The sequence below is a fragment of the Rhinopithecus bieti genome, unplaced genomic scaffold, assembly GCF_001698545.2.
Source record: "Rhinopithecus bieti isolate Rb0 unplaced genomic scaffold, ASM169854v2 scaffold_48884, whole genome shotgun sequence".
NCBI classification, from domain to species: Eukaryota; Metazoa; Chordata; class Mammalia; order Primates; family Cercopithecidae; genus Rhinopithecus; species Rhinopithecus bieti.
This window is the reverse complement of record NW_016819304.1, coordinates 69,250-85,577: the sequence shown is the minus strand read 5'-3', so window position 1 is coordinate 85,577 and position 16,328 is coordinate 69,250. Positions and strand designations below refer to the sequence as shown.

The 16,328-nt window shown below is 45.6% G+C and overlaps 1 protein-coding gene across 1 annotated transcript in view; it reads left to right on the top strand.

The window, feature by feature from the left end:
* The window catches only part of SORT1 (sortilin 1), a 79,384-nt gene extending 64,335 nt beyond the window's left edge, over positions 1 to 15,049 (top strand). Inside the window, 7 exon segments of the mRNA XM_017858772.1 lie at positions 1,213 to 1,402; positions 6,637 to 6,753; positions 7,645 to 7,733; positions 7,736 to 7,752; positions 9,826 to 9,932; positions 10,216 to 10,339; positions 10,548 to 15,049. Coding sequence (XP_017714261.1) covers positions 1,213 to 1,402; positions 6,637 to 6,753; positions 7,645 to 7,733; positions 7,736 to 7,752; positions 9,826 to 9,932; positions 10,216 to 10,339; positions 10,548 to 10,562 — 659 coding nt within the window. The 3' untranslated portion in view covers positions 10,563 to 15,049.
* The last annotated feature ends 1,279 nt before the right edge of the window (positions 15,050 to 16,328 follow it).

The following is a 16,328-nucleotide window of genomic DNA, read 5'->3' as shown; positions in this document are numbered from 1 at the left end:
CCAACAGGGCGAAACCCTGTCTCTACTAAAAATACAAAAATTAGCCAGGTGAGGTGGCGGGTGCCTGTAATCCCAGCTAGTTGGGAGGCTGGGGCAGGAGAATCGTTTGAACCTGGGAGGAAGAGGTTGCAGTGAGCCAAGATCGTGCCATTGCCCTCCAGCCTGGGTGACAAGAGCAAGACTCCATCTCAAAAAAAAAAAGGAGGATAAAGAAAAACACTGGAAAAAGGATGACCTGTAGTTAAGTGTTGGCATAATACAATAAAAGACTTAACGTTTCCACACACTTTAATTGAATTTGGTCCTTTGAGACTGTCATGAGCTCATTTCCTCAGCGTGTTGATTTAGTGACTCCTGAGGGAGCAGATCCTTGGTTTGGACCTTACTTTTCCATAAGACTTTCAAATAGATTTAATGCCTGAGGGTCGCTGTCATTTAAATCCATTCAGTAGTCTGTACAGAAGCTGGCTTGGGAGTTCTCCCCTCAGCAGGCAGTTTTCCAGTTACCCCTAAAGTTTAATGTCATTAAAAGATTTGTTAAGCACCTGCTCTTTAGCAGGCTCTATGCTGGTCTTCATTTCCCGAAGGATAAAACCTAATCCACTGTCTTTAGGTCACAGCCTTTGAGTCGTTTTTCCAGTAGATGATACGACATACTAAGCCAGAAACTAGGTTTATCAGCAATCTGCATTTGAGAGCCGGTCAACTGGAGCTAGAAGTCTAGGAAGAGGATGTTTTCCCTTCTGCCTTAAGCCAATGAACACATGGTGAAATTGAACCTGTGCGCTTGGCTAATTAGTATCTTGTCCTAAACAAAGAGCTCCCTGGCCCTGAGTGGAAAATATCTGGTTGCTTACCTCTGACAGCTCCTTGACTGAGGGCGTAGGTGTGCAAGACACACAGACAGCAGCCTCTTAGTTTGGAAAGAACTTGAGAGATTTTCTATCCAGCTCCCACTTCGAAACAAGTAGGGTTTTTCCTAATCCTCAGATGGATGTTGAGATGGAAAGAATACTCTTTTGGCATGAGGAAATGCAATTGCTAGTAGGCTCTAGACTACTGTAGCTTTCTGTTTGCAATTCCAAAATGAAGGAATAGGTTGAGTCAGACATTCCCACTTTCCTCTCCTGGTTCTTCCTATAGCCTGGCAGCTGCCTCCCGTGGGTGGGTTCTGTGCTGTGCACTTTCCTGAACAGTCTGTCTCTTATTTAGGTGAAGAGAAGGACTATACCATATGGCTGGCACACTCCACAGACCCTGAAGATTATGAAGATGGCTGCATTTTGGGCTATAAAGAACAGTTTCTGCGGCTACGCAAGTCATCCGTGTGTCAGAATGGTCGAGACTATGTTGTGACCAAGCAGCCCTCCATCTGCCTCTGTTCCCTGGAGGACTTTCTCTGGTATCAGCATTCCTCAGATTTCTCTATCTCCCCTTCCCTGTTGGAGAAGGTGAAAGACAGTTTTCTTATAGGCTAACAAATACTGAAATCCAGCCGGGCACCGTGTAATCCCAGCACTTTGGGAGGTCGAGGCAGGTGGATCACTTCAGGCCAGGAGTTCGAGACCAGCCTGGCCAACATGGTGAAACTCTGTCTCTACAAAAAAAAAAAAAAAAAAAAAATTAGCTGGGTGTGGTGGCACATGCCTGTAATCCCAGCTGCTCAGGTGGCTGAGACACAAGAATCACTTGAACTTGGGAGACGGAGGTTGCAGTGAGCCGAGATCGCGCCATTGCACTCCAGCCGGGGCGACAGAGCGAGACTCTTGTCCCCAAAAAAATTGAAACCCTTTTCTCCAAGAGTGGAGAACTGCTGCTTCTTATCAAGGAAACTGAGGCACAGAGAAAGGAAACCAAAATTGTTAATAATTAGCTAATATAATCATATTAGACAGTTAATGGGCAGAACCAGCAACGCACTCCAGAAATCCTGAGTTGACAGTGGTGGGAAGGAGAGAAGTGATATAAGAAAGAAGAGAGGCCGGGCGCGGTGGCTCACGACTGTAATCCCAGCACTGTGGGAGGCTGCGGAGGGCGGATCACGAGGTCAAGAGATCGAGACCATCCTGGCTAACATGGTGAAACCCCGTCTCTACTAAAAATAACAAAAAAACTAGCTGGGCGTGGTGGGGGGCTCCTGTAGTCCCAGCTGCTTGGGAGTCTGAGGCAGGAGAATGGCGTGAACCCGGGAGGCGGAGCTTGCAGTGAGCCGAGATCACGCCACTGCACTCCAGCCTAGGGGACAGAGTAAGACTCCGTCTCAAAAGAAAAAGAATAAACAAAAATCTGTAGGAAATAAAGACAAAAACACCAAAAGAAGTGGTAGAGGAGCAAAGAGGAAATTGGACTTTAGAAAATAGCCTGAGGCCAGGCACGGTGGCTCATGCCTGTAATCCCAGCACTTTGGGAGGCTAAGGAGGGTGGATTGCTTAAACTCAGGAGTTTGAGACCAGCTTGGGCAATATGACAAGACCACGTCTCAAACGAAAACAAAGAGAAAGAAAACCCCCCTGACAGCATGAGCTCAGCAGGCGGACACTAGGTTTTGAATCCTCTGTAAGAATCAAGGCAGAGAGATGGTGGTTGGTCCTGAGACTAGAGGTGACATCAGTGTAGTCATGGTCCCATTAAGGTTTAGAGGCCATCAAAGTGGACTCCCTAGAGTTCAGGACTAATCCTTAAGTCCAGACTTAAGGATTAGTTACTTGGCTGGCATCAGGTTAGTTGATTATATAAGGGCATGAGTCCCTGGATAACTTAAATGAGGTAATTTTGGGGCAGATAAGAGGAACTGCTTCACATCACAGATGATGATCTTATGAAACTTGTTACCTGTAAAAGATACTGACACAAGATAAAAGTAGATCCTAAAGGATTTGGACAAAGAAGGGAGGCAGATAGCAGCCATGGCCCTGCATGTCATGTTCTCTCAAATCGCAGGTGACAGTAGAATATAGCTCTGACCAAAATGCAGGTCTGACCCAGTGTGGTTCCTCCTGCATGGCTCACACCTGTGTGTGGCATGATCCAGGGTCCTCCCTTCTCTGTTTCCGTAAGGATCACCTTTGGTGTTCCTGTAGGGTTGGAGGTCATTGATGAACCTGTAACATTCTAAAGGGTTCTCTCCTATCCTCGACTCCACATATGCCAGGCTCTTCACCTGTGCTTCTGCTCTTCTCCAACAATGCCGTGGTTCTTCAGACCTCCATGCCACTGCACATGATGCTTCCTCTGCCTGAAAAGTCTTTCCACAGTCCTTGCTTCACCCCCAAGTCTGGCGACTTCCCACTTAGCCTTTCATACTTAGCTCAGGTATCACCCCTAGATGGGCTTTCCCTCATCTAGACCCCCAGAGTTCCCCTATTACAGCACTTACTGTGTTTTAACTACTATTTACAGGTTTGCTTCCACCATTAAGCCCCAAATTCCTTGGAAGCATATTCTATTCGATAATATAGTAATCATGATAGCAGCTAACATTTATTGAGCACTAACTCTATACTAGGCACTGTCCTAAGCAATTTACATTTAACCTCACAACAGAGAGGACATGACTGTCGTGCCCGTGGGAAGTGGCAGAGCTGGGATGTGAAACTGGCATCCCAACTCCAGAGCCCACATGTTTGGGAAGTGGGTCCTTTATGAGTGAGAAGTGTACTCACAAAAATCCAGAAATTTCTGATTGAATACCTAAAACTCTTACCCGAATTTCCTCCTGTTATTTGAAGGGTGATATCTTCAGCATATTTTGTTCTCCATACCCTCTCTCCTAAATACTTACCAGAAAACCTTTGAAATACAAGCAGCATCTATATATTCCCCAAATACTCATTGAATACCAGCTGTGTGCAGGCAATGAAAAGCGATAATGGAAAATTTGTTGCAAAACAGAAGGTGGCAAGTGCCATGGGGATTTAGAAAAGGAAGAGAATATTTCATGTAGAGCTTAAAGGAAGTGGGTCAAAGAAGGCCTTGTTGAGGAGGTGGTATGAGATCTGAGCATTGACAAACGTTAAGATCTGACCATGAGCATCTGGGAAGAAGCAGGTCATCAATGCCAGTGGACTGCTACAAGCAGAGACACCGACAGCATGATCAAGGAAGGGTGTTCTGGAAGATAGGCCATTGAGGAAGTCATAGTAGTCATGATAAAGAAGTAAGTAGGGTCCAGAAGGAGGATCCTCAGGCTAAATTTTCTACTGAGATAGTGGGGAGGAAGGTAATGTCATGGACAAATATGGAAATGATAAGGAGAGTCTGTCACAAAGGAGAAAACATGATGTATTTTGAACGTCTTATTTCTTTGAGGTTTTGTCAGCATATTTAGGTGGTAATATCCAGCATGTATTCGAAATACAGGATTAGAACTCAAGAGAGGTAAAACCTGGAAGTTTTAGTTGCAACCAAAAATAGTTGTGATCACTAAGGGAAAGCAGGTAGAGAAAAGGTAAGAGAATGCATTATACCTCCCCCCGCCCCCGGCAGAAGACTACATTTATGGGTTAGGAAGAAAGAAGAGCAGGCAGTGGCAGGGGCAGCAGAGGGCAGAGAAACAGATGAGTGCAGCTTTGCCAATGCCAAGGTGGGCAGGGGCACAACAGTGTGTTCGATGCTGCAGAATGGGTGGTCTGGGGGAATGAGACCAGAGAGGGCTCCACTGAATTTGATGATTATTGAGCTTTGGGGACACTGCAAACACTCATTTTCTTTTTTTTTTTTTTTTCTTTTTTTTTTTGAGATGGAGTCTCGTGCTGTTGCCCAGGCTGGAGTGCAGTGACGTGATCTCGGCTCACCGCAACCTCCTCCTCCCAGGTTCAAGCGATTCTCCTGCCTCAGCCTCCCGAGTAGCTGAGATTACAGGCGCACACCACTGCACCTGGCTAATTTTTTGTATTTCTAGTAGAGACGGGGTTTCACGATGTTGGCCAGGCTGGTCTTGAACTCCTGACTTCAGGTAATCTGCCTGCCTCGGCCTCCCAAGTGCTAGGATTATAGGCATGAGCCACCCTACCTGGCCCAGACACTTATTTTCAAAGTTGCAGAAGGGGTCGAAGCCAAAATGCATGGAAGAAAAAATAAATGAGTAAAATAGGACAAGTAAAGAAATACTCTTTCGAGAAATGTGGGTAGTAAGGGAGAGGTGGGTTAAGGAAGTAATTTCTAAGGTCAAGACATGCAGGCTAAGGAGACGCTGCCAGCTGAGTGGGAGAGATTGATTGTTCCCCTCATACTCAGGGAAGCAAGGCCCCAGGGCAGGTCAGAGGAGGGGAACCAGGGATGCTCATGGAGTCAGCCCTGGAGATTGTCAGCAGACATTGTTTCTCTGGGGAAAACAGGAAAAGGAGAACAGTGGGTGGCACTCTGGAGAGACAAGGTGGAATGGAGGACAGAAAAAGATGTTCACATGGAAGGCAAAGACTATCTAAGAAGCTAAGAGGAACAGAAGTGGGGAAGACAGAAATATTTGCCATGTACCGCAAGGGCAACATAATAATGACATTTGGAGGTAAAGAAAAGAATTACTGGCTGGGCGTAGTGACTCATGCCTGTAATCGCAATACTTTGGGAGGCTGAGGCAGGTGGATCTCTTGAGCTCAGGAGTTTGAGATCAGGCTGGGCAATATGGCAAAACCCTGACTCTACAGAAAATACAAAAATTAGCCAGGCACAGTGGGTCACACCTGTAATGCCAGCACTTTGGGAGGCCCAGGTGGACCGATCACTTGAGCCCAGTAGTTCAAAACAAGCCTGAGCAATTCATCAAGACCTCATCTTTACAAAAAAATTAGACGAGCATGGTGGTGTATGCATGTGGTTCCAGCTCCTTGGGAGGCTGAAGCGGAAAGATCACTTGAACCCAGGTGGTTGAAGCTACCGTGTTCATGCTGCTGTACTCCAGCCTGGGCAACAGAGCGAGACCCTGTCTCAAAAAAAAAAAAGCAGGGGGGAAGAAAAGAAAAGAATTGCCAAGTATCCCTGAGTTGAGAGCTGCTGCTGTTGCTGAGGTTTCTTTGTGAGTCCCACCCCTCTGCAGACTGCATTAGTCCCCTGCCTGCGCCTGAGCTGCCTGCAGTGCACAGCCTCGGGGCCCTTGCTAGTCCTACGCCACTGGGCCTGACCCATAAGCTTCTTTTCCTCAATAAAGCCCTCTCTGGCCGGGCACGGTGGCTCACGCCTGTAATCCCAGCTCTTTGGGAGGCCAAGGCAGGCGTATCACAAGGTCAGGAGTTCGAGACCAGCCTGACCAACATGGTGAAACCCTATCTCTACTAAAAATAAAAAAATTAGCCAGGCATGGTGGCACACACCTTAATCCCAGCTACTCAGAAGGCTAAGGCAGGAGAGTCACTTGAACCTGGGAGGCAGAGGTTGCAGTGAGCCAAGAACACACCACTACACTCCAGCCTAGGCAAGAGAGCAAGACTCCATCTCAAAAAAAAAAAAAAAAAAAGCCTTCTCCATGTCTGTTTTCCTAAATCGACCTCCTTCAGAGGTGTCACAGGCCTTCCTGAGCTACTTTCTAACAACCCAAGAACTGGAATGTTAACCATCCACTGCCCCACGTAACCCTTCATTGCTAGTCACTTACTGTCTTCCAGCTGCTTTGAAAGGTACTTTATTTGCTGACTCTTGCAGTGATTTTGGCTACTACCGTCCAGAAAATGACTCCAAGTGTGTGGAGCAGCCAGAACTGAAGGGCCATGACCTGGAGTTTTGTCTGTACGGAAGAGAAGAACACCTAACAACAAATGGGTGAGGTGGCCTTTTCTGCCTTGTCATGATGGATGAGGTGTTCTTGTTCAGAGTGAAAGCTGCTTCCCTCCACACTGAGATCCAAGCCCTACTTTAGAACACTATTTTTGGAGGGGTTGGGGAGGGGCAGGATGTGAAGGCCTCCCTCGAGGGTCAACTACAGGAGGTGAGCCATGGGTTCTTGGTGTCAGAGGACTCAACCCCACCAACACCACGAGGCAGAGACCAGGAGAACAAGCTCGGCCAGATCCTGCACCCCTGCCTCCCGCCCACCACCCCCAGGAAGGGAGGAGAGGTGATGGACCCCCAGGCAGAACGATAGAAGTGTCCCATCCACCGTGAACGTCCATCACTCGCCTGGCACAGTTTAGGCATGGCCAGGCAGAGCTCGGTCTGATAGGACTTTCTTTGGTGATGGAAGTGTTCTGTAATTTGCTGTGCCCAATGTGATAGTCACTAGCCACACGTAGCTGTGGACAATAGTGTAACCGAGGAACTGAAATTTTCATTTTAATCAATTTTAATTTAAGTAGCCACCATATTGCACAGTGCTGCTCTAGAGGGGCCTCATTGCCTCCCTCCCCTGATAACTTCCCCTCTCCCATTTTGCACCACTTGTTAATGACCTTTTTTCAGGTCACATTTCTTTGGCACAGTCTCTTAGGTAGAAAGAACAGGCATGTTTCTGACAGCAGGGGACTGAAATGCTTAGTTTGCTTAAGTTCTGAAACTACACAAAATATCCCCCAAAACATCCCTATGGACATCCCCCCAGACCTGAAAGATGATGTAAGGATGGGAAGCTTTTTAAATCTTGTTTCCAAGAAATAGGCAGGGACCCAGGAATACATCCTTATCTTCTGTTACCAAATAATCTTCTCTGCCTGGTAGGTACCGGAAAATTCCAGGGGACAAATGCCAGGGTGGGGTAAATCCAGTTCGAGAAGTAAAAGACTTGAAAAAGAAATGCACAAGCAACTTTTGAGTCCAGAAAAACAGGTATGTTAAAATAGGTCTAGTTTTCAGGTACAAATGGGATTTTGTGTTCTGCCAAGAAAAATCAAAGTTAAAACATCAAGAGTTTTGTTACTGATACAAAGTGGTCAAACTACTTCTGTCAGGCTTCCCTTTGCACAGGAAGCTGTTAGCATGAAGGATGGGTCACGTAACCCAGTGATAAGCTCACCCTACTCGAAAGCTCTCTTTTTATTGAGGGTGGGGGGGATGATATTCTGTAAAGTTGTAAAATTCTTAAAATCATACAGTTGTGGAAATTTCTGAGGCTGAGAGTCATTTAGGAAAACTCAAAAAGGTTGTCTATGGGCCGGGTACAGTGGTTCACACCTGTAATCCCAGCACTTTGGAAGTCCAGGGTAGGCAGATCACTGAGGTCAGGAGTTCAAGACCAGCCTGTCAAACATGGTGAAACCCTGTCTCTACTAAAAATACAAAAATTAAAATTACAAAAATTAGCTGGGGGTGGTGGTGTGCACCTGTAGTCCCAGTTACTCCGGTAGCTGAGGCAGGAGAATCGTGTGAACCTGGGAGGTGGAGGTTGCAGTGAGCCGAGATCGTGCCACTACACTCCAGCCTGGGCAACAGAGCAAAACTCCGTAACAAAAAACGAAAAGGTTGTCTGTGAAGGGCCATGACCTGGAGTTGTGCATGTGTGAAAGAGAAGAGCACTGGGCAATAGGTGGGGTGGATCTTTGACCAAGTCATGTTAAGTATGTTCAAAAGTGAAAAACTGAGCTATGGTAATGGGCGGGTTTTGATTTAGAAGCAAGTTACCTGTTGGGTGTGGTGGCTCACAGCTGTATAGTCCCAGCACTTTGGGAGGCTGAGTTGGGCAGATCAGTTGAGGCTAGGAGTTTGAGACCAGCTGGGCAACATGGAGAAACTCCCATCTTTACAAAAAAACAAAACAAAAATTAGCCGGATGTGGTGGTACATGCCTGTAGTCCCAGCTACTCAGGAGGCTGAGGCGAGAGAATCGCCCGAGCCTGGGAGGTCAAGGCTTCAGTGAGCCGTGATTATACCACTGCACTCCAGCCTGGGTGACAGAGTGAGATCCTGTCTCGATTTAAAAAAAAAAAAAAAAAAAGGTCATGAGGCTGCATCCAAATCTGTAGCACTGAACTACCTGTAGAATTGGAGATGTGTAAAGAGGAAACCTCTTGATAATGAAGCACTAGACCAGCAGCATGACTTCAGATGCTAAACAGCAGGCCTGTTTCCCAATTCATGATAGGGGAGGTCAAGCTGGACCACCTGCAGTTCCTCCTCTCTGCTGTTCTAAGGGATAAAGGACTGACAAGGGGTGGGATTAAGGAGATGATGGGAGAGGAGTGTTTGGGTACATGTATTGGTAAGGGTGCAAGTTCCTCCCTCTGTGCACCCTTGTCCTGGGCTCCTGGTGACTCTCCTCAGAGTGTTCGTGTGTGTGATTGCACAGGACTCCCACCCACAGGGACACAGCTTGTCCCAGAATCCAGCTCCGCCTCCTCTGGGATACATTGAAAACACACACTCCCTATTTCCCACCCAGAAGCAGGTAGGTCACAGGCAAACAATGATATAATAAGGCTTATTTGTAACAATATATCAAAATTAAGTAAAAAAATAAATCTTGGTGTCATATAATGGCCTGCCTGGTTCTTCTGACACAGCTTCTTCCCAGATAATGACCCTGTTCTCTAGGCATTCGGCCTACTGTTACAGTAGTCTCCCCTTCCTGCTCCACCCTTAAGCCCCAAGACTTGTGAACAGTGGTGCTGTGGAGCAGTCATACTTGATCTAGGCAGTTGCCAAGGCTTCCAGGGTAACTTTGACATTTAAGGCACTGAATTTGAAGGTTCAAGGCAGCTGGAGCTAAGATGACCCTCTGCCAGCTTAATATTCTCCTGGTAACACTGAGATGGTTCATCTTGGGGGGTTGGAAAAGAGCCATCCTTAAGCACATCAGGACTGCAGATCATTCACAAAGAGATGAGGGGAGTGAGTGAGTGCTTTGACCTCAGTCCTAGGATATGCGTGCCTAAAACTTTTGTGTTTGTGTTTTAATTTCTCAAGAATTCCAAGTCAAATTCTGTTCCAATTATCCTGGCCATCGTGGGATTGATGCTGGTCACAGTCATAGCAGGAGTGCTCATTGTGAAGAAATATGTCTGTGGGGGAAGGTAAGGACCACAGAAGTCAATCCAAGGTACTGAGTTCAAGCCAGAAGGCTGGTCTAGGGCATATGGCTGAGTCTACTCTTGGCAAAAACTAGGTACTTGCAGTACTGTTCCTGAAAAATCAGGCCCAAATCTTCTCATGTCTTGCATTTTTCATATGTCAACCATGGACTGTGCTTTCTGTGTCTGATGCATTCCTGAGTGTATAAAACTGAGAAAGTCCACAGTCCTGTAAGAAACGCACCCCTGTGTGCCACCCGAGTGTTAAGGAGGTTTCTGTTCACAGGTTCCTGGTGCATCGATACTCTGTGCTGCAGCAGCATGCAGAGGCCAATGGCATGGATGGTGTGGATGCTTTGGACACAGCCTCCCACACTAATAAAAGTGGTTATCATGACGACTCGGATGAGGTGAGGCTATTTCTTCTTGAATGGTAGTACCACCCCCCGCCCCAAAAGAAATACAAGAAAAAAAAATTTGTCTTCTGTTCATGATCAAGATATGCCAGGGCCAAGGCAACTTAATGACCATAAGATTTGGCAAGCCCAGAAACTAGGTGATTGCTTTTGAAATAAGAGTGTTGTGGTCTGTCGGTAATATGGTGCATGTCTTTTTCAGGACCTCTTGGAATAGCTCTTCAGAGGAGCTGGACCCAGCGTGAATGGTGGAACCACAGTACCTCTTACACTCCCTGTGGCTCCAAGTTCGGGAAATAAATTTCCCATTGCGAGGGACCCAGCTCTGTTTCTGCTGCTTCCATCAAAGCCAAAAGGACCTACATTAAAGAAATGCAGGGTGGGGGTGGGGAACCCTGAGCACTTTTTTACAATTGGCTCTGAGAAGAAGGGGGACATTTTAAATTCTTTAACTTCTTATTTCTCGTCCTGTCTCTTTGCAAAGTATGGGCTTTTGTTTTTGTTTTTTAAGGGAAATGAAATGGAATTCGAAGGGACCTTTTCACTAACCTCACTTCTGTGTGTTCTGCATGGCGCCTGCCCCAGAGCATCTGCCAACTCCAGCATCAGCTCTCACAGTGTACTTGGTACCATCCCTGGGCTCTGCTGGCGAGACGAAGCAGCTGTAGAGATGAAAACAGGCTGCAGAGGCTGGCACAGCCTGGCCGGCTTTTCTCCATCTGGGGACAGTCCTTCTCCAAGAACACTGCACACCAGCTCCTCACACAGATCCCACTTCCTTTTTTTGTGTTTTTCAGAGACCACAGACCACAGTGATTTTTCTTTTCCCCTGTTTAATTAGGCAATACCCTTGTTAATTGCCCTTTGGCAACTAAGTTAAACATGTGCTTCCCACACAGTAAATCAGGAAAACTTACAGGGCACTATTTTTAACTTGGGGCAGGAAGAAGGGAGCAGCAGAGAATTGACTAGATTTAGCACCTATTAAAACTCTTGCTTCTTCTGAGATCTTTCAAGCTGTGCTTTGTGTGTGTGCCAGTGGATTTACTCAAGGACAGGGTACAGACTTAGCTGGAAGTCTGCCCAGGCTGAATGATCTCTTCCCTAGAGTTGATTGTCGGGTACACAGTGTGGCCCCCCCGAAGACGGAACCTCACAGTCTTCCATGTTCGCTTTTTAACTGTCATGTGGCTCATTGCTGAATCATGTCAATGGCTGCCTGTCTGCTGCTTCTTAGGTTGCTGTTGTACATGGAACCAGGACTAGAGATTTTTTCAGATGTATAGACTTAAAAAATTAGAATTTCATTACCAGGCTCTCCTTCTCACCACTTTTTTTGGCTTCACCAAGTAATTTGTTGATACGAAAATTTTGGAGGAACCAGTTGGAAACACACTTCCAGTCTAGATGATGCTTTGTGTGATACATTGATTTCTTATTTTGAATTGAAAAAAGTTTTCCATTTGATACTTCTCTAAATTAAATAAATTATAGAATGTAGTTGGGTGAATTTTGGGGTGCCCATATAGTAATGGAAAGCTGCAATAATTAGTTTTAATACAGCTTGAATATTTGCTATATAGGAATATAGTATGGAAAGTTTTTGGTCTTACTGTAGCTACTGTGCGGGTCACAGTTTATCCCAGTGATTATGATTGGGACATTCTTTGGTAGATACCATTTGCTACTAGTTTATTTTGTGGCTAGAAAGTCAGTTTTTTTTTTTGTTTTTTTTTTTAAGTGCCAAATTAACTTTCGTCAGAATGTGAGCAGATGGCTAAGTTCTCTCCTCCCCAGAATGGATTAACAGCTGCGTGGAAAGTGGGGGAGAGAGTGGATGGAGACTTTTAGAGACATTGAAACTGCAGTAGAATTAAATGAGTCAGGGAGCTTCCGTTAGAAAATAAAGTTAAGGCAGTTGTTGCGAAGATAATTAATATGGTTAGGGCTGGAGTGCACTGGTCTTTTTGCTAATTCATTTTGCATGGTTTTAAAATTAAAAATAATTCCAAAGATACGCCAGCTCGCAAATGAAAGCGTCAGCCTCTGTCCTACCCTCCCTCCTGCCCAAACCACTTTGGTGCCCATAAAAGAACTGTTTACACCACTTACCTTTCTCCCAGCATGTACTCACTGTGGGTAGATGCACCAATACATGGTAATCCTCTTACTCGTTTTAAGACATAAGAAACTTAATATTCTTCTCTAACCCATATACGATTACCAGTGGAGCTAGCCATTGGTAATGGCTATTATAAGCTCTTCGCTTATAATGATATCTGGGATTTCTGTGGAACTTGGCAAATTTTCAGAGCACCTTCACTCACATAATGTCATTTGAACCTCACATTGTTCTTGGGATGGAGTCAGTTGTTCAGGGTTCCCCTGTGTGTGGTAAGCAGTACTGGCTGGCTGTCTTCAGAACTCCTGGAAATCTTTATGCATTTGAGTACTGACCACTTTGAGCAGGGCAGCCTTCATGTAGATGACTTGCTGTTCTTTATGACAGGGATCAGTGGCATTTGTTTCCGAGCAGTATTTAGCACCTTTTTGCCACCTTGGTGAACAGAAAATTGTATTTTCCTGTCTTTCATGACTGAAAACAAAAGTAATGGGAATTATGTGTTTGCAGAAACTGCCCTTCACCTCATTGAGGGTCACTGCTCAAGAGTGCAGAAGTGGACTCTCCACTGATGAGTCTCCCTCCCCATCCTGGTTTCCACCCCAGGCTGGCTAGCTCCATTGGTTTGAAGACTGACAGCCAGCTAGACTCATTCTCATTATTGGCTAGTTAGCTTTCTTTATCAACCTGCTCACTCACAAATGTATGTCCTCAGCCAGAGAGTAAGACAGCCCAAATCCGTTACAGCTTTAAAAGAAAATAGATTTCTAATTTGCCCTACTCATGTTAGGAACATTATCTTTGAAGGTAAAACATAGTGTATCATTGTGTAAACTCCCAGGCTTGATGTAGCGGAAGAGATCATTTCTGGAGGCTTCAGCAATGGAATTTAGCATTATAAGAGAGATTGAACATACCAGTCCAAAGTGGTCTGAGTTCTTAAATCCAGGTAGGGAACTCACTCTTCTTTCTGCTCTGGGCCTAAGGGGGCATTGGGCTTTAGTGAGACCACAGACCAGGCTGGTCTCTCCTGTAGGCTGTTAATTCAATGGCAACTCTATTTCAAAGAATAAAAGCCTATGGGGAGTTGCGGCAGTTCTGGGGGTGGGCTCAGGAGAGTCTGTAGATCAGCTGTAACTGGAACTTGGAATCGGTGTCTGCCTCTGAATGGACTTCCCACCTCCTCTCTCTTGCTCTGAGGCTTGCCTCTGGGCCTCTCCATGCCCAAGCTACCTTTCATCCCTGACAGGCTGGTAATGTGCTGACCACCTCCAGCTCCTGCCTCGAGTCTGTAAACCAGAGCTGGTTCTCTCATGACCTTCGTCACGATACCAGGATACGGAGAGGAGCCCAGGGCCATCCACACCCACCCTAGGGTAACAGGGCTGGCCTGGCATTAGTCATTATTTAGTTTCCAGGCCAACCATCCAGGTAGAGATTCCCTCTTTCCTTTGAGCAGCGCTCTCAAGAGCCTGTCCACAATGACCTAGAGTGCATCCTGCTCACTGTCAGTGTAGCCCCTCGCCCCTATATTCATCCAGGATACTTGGAACTGCTAAAATAGGAAGGGATTCGGCTTTCAACTTTGCTGCCATCTTCCCTAAAGCAGGAAAATGAACATGGACTTAAATGTCCTTTGAAAAAAACCAAAGTTTTAAGATTTGCTGTGTGATGAAGTGACAGGGAGGGCCAGAGTTAGCAGGTGCCAGACTTTCTGTTCCACCTGCCACGGGTTTGTCCAGCTCAGGTAGCTCTAGGAGCACCATCCTGCCCTAGCAGAGCCCAGGCCTTCCCCTCATGAAGCATCATTGAAATAGCAGGAACATGTTGATTTCTTAGTTAGTTTGCATTACAATAACAAGAGTCAGAAAATTAATTCGAAACAACTTGCAGTATGCATTTCTTCACACCAGTACATTCTTAAATGTACTTGTTTATAAGGAATAACAAACTAATCTGTACCTTTATATATATGTGTGTGTACATATATACATATATAAACTGTATAGTGTACATGGTAATGATTTATTGCTATGCCCCAGATCCTTAATGTAGTTCTCATCCTCCGCATGCCCTCAGCCACAAGTGGGTGACTGACTGTTCCCTGATGATTTGGCCCACCTCCTGTGTTTGGACCTCTAGGGAGGAGGGTTTTGGTTATATTCTCCTTTTCCTCGTGCACAGAAATGCTCAGGGTCCCCATGTGCCTGTTGTTCAACCCTCTCTCTTATTCCCTTTCTGAGCATGTGGTCCTTCCCCAAGCTGTGGGACAGCTGCCTTCCTACGAAAGTGTAAAGCAGTATTAAGATCATTACTGCATGTGCCCTAAAAACCCAAGTTTTCTATTCCCTTGGGACAGAAAATTGCATGTGAGGTGGGATAATCGAGTTTCAGTGACCCACATCAGTTACACATTAAAGCCAGGCCCCATAATAAAATTCCACAAAATGGAAATAAAACTCGAATTTCTTTAGCATTGTGTAAATAAATCTGAATGTGTTTAACTTTGTACTGGTAATTTTCTGTATATTTGGAATATTTGGGTTAAAAATAAAACAGACTGGACTTTGTTACCTAACCTACTGAAATGACTAAGTTACAGTTTGTTAATATGATACTGTTTCCAGTTTTCTAGCTTCAGAATCAGACTCCAGCAATCAGAGAACAGGCCAATTAAAGAGCCAGGACTGGACATTTATAGCATGAAATGTATTCGGTCATCTATGAGGAAAACGGCTCACAAAATGTGAGCCATAAATTACCTAATTTTCTTGCTCTTTGTGCTCATACAGATCTTCCTCCTGTGGGTGTGTGTACGACCAGTGCCTAGAAAGTCTAGGCACCCACCCCACATACCTTCACAGGTTTCAGTTGCTACACTGTTCCTTCTGGACACAGCAACAGATAATTACTCCTTGAATTCTGTGTTCTTTTCAGCAGGTTTGACACCTGGCGGCACTGAGAAGTTCAGCTTTGTAACTTCCCATCTGCCCCTCTTACATTTCTCTTGCTGTTCGTACTGGCCCTTTCTTGTCCATTTCATTTAAGGACCTTGCAAAGCGTTTAAGAGAGGTTCCTAAAATGAATAAATAAATAAATAAATAAATAAAATATTTTAAAAAAGAGGTTCCTGCCCACCCGTCTGGAACCATAGCCATCCTACCCTGCTAGCCTGGGGCAATATTCCATGTAATACTCCAGCATCTTGGTCTGAAGATGACAGGGCAAAGCCCTTGTTCCTGAGGCCACCATCTGATGGGAGAGTTTCTACACCAGGACATTATCTAAGGTCGTTGTTTTATTTGAAGGAATTCTATCTAACATGGTATTCTAAGGTTTCCTGCGCCAGAATCACTAGGTTGGTTTTTTTAGGTGCAGATTTCTGGATACCACCCCCAGACCTATTGAATTAGACTTTCTGATGGGCAAAGCTTAGGAACCTGCATCTTCAAGTTGATTATTTACACCTTCGTTCCAACAAAGGGCTAAGATTCAGCCTGGGCCAATTTCCTCACCAAAACATGGGTTACATGTTGTATAAAAGGGGGTGTATTTGGGGTCTCCTGGCTAGGGGACTGTCCACACTTAACAGGGCCTTGGCTGGGTCAGGCAAGAAAAATAGTTCAGGAAGACCTTCAAACTAGTTCTGATATGGCAAAAACCCAGTCTTCTGCCAACCAAACCAGCCCCATAGGCCATCCAAGGCCCCAATAAACAGATTGTCCTGGACCTCAGCCCCTATGCCAGTTACAAAGAGGGTGAGCTGTCACCCCAAGATAACACAGGCTCCTGGGATCTTACCAATTACCCCAAAATTGAGGGCAAAATAAGAAGTCAGTCCATTCATTCAACTGCACCCTT